We start from the raw sequence: 5118 nt of genomic DNA, 5'->3' as shown, positions 1-5118 counted from the left end.
AGGAGCACCTTTGGCACAGCGACTCCTCGTAGGCAGCAGGGAAGCATAGAAGAAACGTTTACATGGTGCCGTTTATGGCAGTTAGGCTCTTCTAAGTGCCTGTATCTCAGCTCAGCCTTTGATTTAGCCAAGTAGAAGGCGACTCTTTACATGAAGCTAACATTACATTTTAATTTCTGAGCTTTCAAATCTGTATTTTAAAGTGTACTAAATGTGTTCTGCTTATGTTATAAATTGACTAGTGAATGATCTAAGAAGGAACTAGTCACCCTGGAACTGGAGAGCAGTGCCTCTCATAAGACTTGGCCAGCTCTTCAACCTTTCCCTTTCTGGCTCTGGACATTTTGGATTAGTTAATGATCTTCATGTTTGTGCATTACTGGTAGCAACACTGTCCACCTGGCTAGCCAACAGGTATAAGAAATGTAGGCATAAGAACTCTCCTTTAAAAAAAGAAGAAACAAAACCCAAAAAACATTCTATAGGGACGTTAGGTAAAGCAAACCATTACATGAATACCCTGGACTTCCATGAATACAGCCAGGGGCTGTTTGATCCTGGCCACAGACTGAGCTTGGATATAAGCCAGCTCGATGTAGGCCTGTTGTCTCCGGCATTCTAGATGGCTTGGCTGGCATGCGTGGCTGAAGAGCCAGAACCTACCCAACCAAGAAAGGCTCTTTCCAGAGAACCCAGTGCAAAGACGCTGCTGGCCTTTAAGTAACTTTTTTTTAATGGAGAACTGTTTCCTCACCGTGCTGTCTGGAATAACCTGTAATGCTGCTGCTCTTCCATTATCGGGCCATTCCAGGCTCCACCCAACGCTTAGGATAAAGGATCACTGACTGCATTTTACTTTTGCTTTGCTGCTTTTGAAACACTTCAGTCACTGTCTTCGTGCTGGTTTTGTATACTCGGGATTTCTTTGACAATGCACGTCAGTGTCCCTGAAGCAGGATTATCAGGCTACAGTGTTTGCCCCTTTATGTTGCTTTTATATAATCCTAGCTAGCCGCCTGTTGGTTTCAAAGCTAAGAGAACTGATAAGGGTGAAAATTGTTAGAACAGCTTCTGTCTGCTCATCTGCTTTTTTGTAGATACGGAATCAAAGGTGCTGCATATATGAAAAACAAAGAAGGCTTAGTCATCTCTTGCCAAGGTGATAGGAGCTGTGAGTGGAAGCCTGGATCACTTCATCGCTTTCAAAATAAAATTACTTCCACTACAACTACTGGAGAATCAGTTACATTAAGCCTTTTCGATCATATTACCGTGAGTATTTAATCTGAAGGAAGTAAAAGGAAGTAACACCATGAGAAATAAAATAATTTTTGTATTGCTTTTAAGGTGAAAATACTTGTGCAGACTTCCCGCTGCCATGCTGACACGATCAAGCTTGAAATAATCAGGAACGCACCATATCAGATTTCAGACACAGAGGTGTCCCAGAAGAATTTTCATGTGGTGAAATCTGACTTAGTAAAAGAAGTCAGTCAGTCTGCAGAAGAAGCCCAGCGTGCCCAACAAAAAGCAAGAGTTGAAGTAATTGATGAAGACTATCAGGAGTACTGCCAGACCAAGGGAGCAAGCTTATACCAGCTGCTGGAGGAGATTAGGGATTTAGCGCTATTGGATGTTTCAGCCGACATTAGAACTTGAACTATAACCTAGCAACATCTGCTTGTTGATGTTCTGCTCCTATTCACTTTGTATGATTAAGTTTTTTTTTTAAAAAAAAAAACAAGTCTTTTTAATAAGAAACAATGTTTATTTTAAATAGGAATTATTTTTATCTGATGATGAACATGTATGAGTTTTTAAAAGATTTTATACATGATAAATCTCATCTTCTAAACTAAAGACAGTGTGGTGAATTCTTTCAACTGTCATTCAAAAAGTTACTTTCCCACGTTGTCCATAAATTGAGTTCTTAAAACCTAAGTATTTCCTACAGCTGTTGGCTATCTTCCACTATAGTTCAGCGAGTTTAACTCATAGCTACAAGGATACAAAAAGCAAACTCCTTCACACTAATCTAGAATACAGAATCTTTGTTTACTGAAATCCCTCAGCTGCACATCTGGCATAAAATAACACCTGTTGACATGAACTATTTCATCTGCTGTAAGTGCTGCTCTTGTCTTAATTCAGTTTCTGTTACGAACAACAGTCTACGCTGCGCTGCTGGAGAGGGCAGGCTCAGGGCTTTACCATTATGGTGATTCTTGTTCATTCAACAGAGGGAAAACCTATTGCACAAGTAGGAAAAACAAGACACTTAAGAAGAGGATGAAACAGAGCTTCCAGACAGCAAACAGAATCAGCCGAAGGAAGATAACTAATTTGGTCAAAGCCAAAGCACATTCCCCAAGGGGATGTACTTGTCTGTGAAGAGATGTTTGACTAGCACAAGGGATGTGGAAGTTCAGAAGGGCTGTAGCTGTAACAGCCTCATACAAGAATTTCAGGTTTGACTTCTGAAATTTAATAGCTTCCATTTTATAAGAACAAGATACAGGTACTTGATAAGCAAGTTAAAAAAATCCAGGACACCTGTTCAGACATAGCACTATCAGCTATTATATATACACCCTCTATTAAAAAAAAAAGACACAACAACAACTTTAATAGAAACTTGGCCTGTCAGTATCCCAGTTAATTCAGTTTGGCATCAACTGTAAACAAAATTCAAAGTAGGTCAAAAAACTCATTAACTTCTCCTAAAGAATGACAGGAGGGGGTGGGGGGAAAGATGTCTCAAATGCAGATGAAGAACTTGGTTTTGTTTTCCGGTGTACGGAGTTGCTCATCTGCAGTTCCAAGAGAAGAGTTCTGTCCAACTGTACAGAAGTCATGGTGAAGACTTCCATGAAGCTTCTGGAGTCAGACTGCAAAGAGCCTGCAACATTTCAATACAATGTTAGTACTTAAAACATCAGGGTCTTTCTGTTAAGAAAGTCATTCCAAGTATGGGGAACAGTTACTGCTTTTCGCTGGCACATTCCAATTCTATATCTTCAGCTTCTGTAACAGCAACCTTGGTTACAGTAGCTTGAGTGTCTTCGGTAAGATCAGCGGGATCCTGAGCAACTGGGGTATTAAACTCCTCTTCTGAGTGACTAGCAGAGAGCTCTGTCAAAGAAAAAAAAAAAAAAGAAAAAGGGTTACCTACTATGAGAAAACACTGTTCCTATGTGTTTAACTGCAGTTTCTATCACCAGAATCGCAGTCTGCAGGAAAGCCAACTCCAGACTGACCAGCGAGTTGAGTTTCGTTTCATTTCATCAAAGCTATCACAACTTGGCACGACAACTAGGGAGAGTAGTTCCATCTTAGCTTTGGAGGAGTCTAACAGGCATCAGGCATCTAACAGGAGCACAGTTTAAATTTGAGAGTTACATATTTGAGAGTTACATATTTTGCTACTTACAAGAAAAGCAATCCCTACCCTTTCCTTTAAACTGACTCAGTTGTATAAGCTTCTCAGGCTACTGACCTTAACATTAACACTTAATTTACAGGGTTGATTACCGTTGTGTTGCGATTGGCTGTTACACTGCATCTTTGCTTGCCTACGTTCCAAGGCCAGCTGCCTGTTCTTCTTGATTCGCTGTTGTTGCTCTTCTGTGAGAGTTGTACCAGACCGAGAATTGAGTTCTGCATTTCCAGAGCAGGAAAGTACATCTTCAGTGGCTGTATCCACACCATTGCTTTCCCCTCCACCATCTGGTTAAAAATGAGGGGGTGGGAGGGGGAAGAGGCAGAAATCAGCACTTTGAACCCAGAGAGCGCTACTGCTAAATATCTGTCAGGAGAACATTTTAAAAGTGTTTGTGTTCTACATTTTGCAGTTGTACTGACAGCTGAAGATCGTTCTGTAATTTAGTTTTAATGGGCAATTTTCTGCCTAGGTCCACATACCCGATACTGAAAGTATACAACAAATGCTTATCAGAGATCCCAAACACACAACAATAATAAATACCTGAACTTAGAGGCATAGCTCTGTGTACTAAGTTAGCAATCATGAGCTGTGCCTGAAGGTTAAAAAGAGACAGTAAATTCAGGCAATCCTTACTGAAAGGCCAGATAATTTTCTTCCCACCCCTACTAATATGACACTATCCTTTGCAAAGTGGCAGGACTAGTTATGGGAATCAGACAGAGGTTCGAGCACAGACATTGAATGGTCAGTTTTGAATTCAGTGTGCTACTGTTACGGAATATTTACTCATTTGCCAGCATTAATACATCCAAAATGGAGGCAGTCCAACTCTGTTAGACAAACTTCACCCACCAACAGAGAAGCAGAGCACTCTTTCAAGAGTGCCTAAGGCCAAGTATGCTTGTGCCTCTGCACCACTTTAAGCCTGTGAATAGAGAAGTTAGCTGACAACAAGGTTTTGGTTTTTAATACAATACTCCAGCTGCAGTTTTTATTTCAAAACTGTAAGATACCTACTCAAGTTTTTCAACTGAAGACTGAGCAGTTGCAGCAGTACACTCGCTAACACAGTTCAAGAACAGATTAGCACCGCATTTAAATACAAATGTATGGAACCATCGCACAGAAAAATCTGATAACTCTACAGACACTGTCGGCAGGAACCATTTGCTTTACTATTTGTGGCTGCTTACGGTTGCATTCCATTTCTAGCAAATGCAGCCAACAGTGAAGACAGCCACATGTCACTAACTGCCCAGAGGTCGTCCCCACCGGTGAGGCAAGGTTTCACCACTGGTTAACTCATCCACCAGAACACCTTTCCCAAGCACTGGCTCGTCTGGAGGCTGAGGTTCACGTGAAGACAAACTGGACAATGGGTAGGTAATTGTTTCAAGAGAGACAGTGAAAGTATGAACACCTGCAAAGGATCTTAGGAATGACTATGAAATGCCCTCATTTCTGCTAATAAAGTTTCTTTCACACTACCAGGTGAACTCTACTCCCTCTTTTTATTAAAAAAATAATTGTTTATTTCTAGTATATCTAAAAACATCATCTGATTGGAAGAGACTCTTGAATTGTTGAAGTGGCTGGATTTTGATATTGGAAGAAGAAATACTCAGTAGTAGCTATATGCCAAGACTGACAGATGTAATGGTGCCCACAAGCAT

General features: G+C 40.7%; 2 protein-coding genes across 2 annotated transcripts in view; one reads left to right on the top strand and one right to left on the bottom strand.

The window, feature by feature from the left end:
- DIS3L (DIS3 like exosome 3'-5' exoribonuclease) overlaps window positions 1-1725 on the top strand; it is a 21575-nt gene extending 19850 nt beyond the window's left edge. The window contains exons 16-17 of the mRNA XM_009321451.1: window positions 1098-1272; window positions 1348-1725. Of these exons, the coding sequence (XP_009319726.1) occupies window positions 1098-1272; window positions 1348-1659 (487 nt within the window). The 3' untranslated portion in view covers window positions 1660-1725. The remainder of the gene's footprint in view (window positions 1-1097; window positions 1273-1347) is intronic.
- Window positions 1726-1768: 43 nt separating this feature from the next.
- Window positions 1769-5118, bottom strand: part of TIPIN (TIMELESS interacting protein) — a 9092-nt gene continuing 5742 nt past the window's right edge. The window contains exons 7-8 of the mRNA XM_009321450.1: window positions 3532-3726; window positions 1769-3132 (exon numbers count right to left, since the gene is read on the bottom strand). Of these exons, the coding sequence (XP_009319725.1) occupies window positions 2981-3132; window positions 3532-3726 (347 nt within the window). The 3' untranslated portion in view covers window positions 1769-2980. The remainder of the gene's footprint in view (window positions 3133-3531; window positions 3727-5118) is intronic.

Source organism: Pygoscelis adeliae, unplaced genomic scaffold, assembly GCF_000699105.1.
Source record: "Pygoscelis adeliae isolate BGI_AS28 unplaced genomic scaffold, ASM69910v1 Scaffold13, whole genome shotgun sequence".
NCBI classification, from domain to species: domain Eukaryota; kingdom Metazoa; phylum Chordata; class Aves; order Sphenisciformes; family Spheniscidae; genus Pygoscelis; species Pygoscelis adeliae.
The sequence above is the reverse complement of the archived record's forward strand: the minus strand, read 5'-3'. Positions and strand labels throughout refer to the sequence as shown.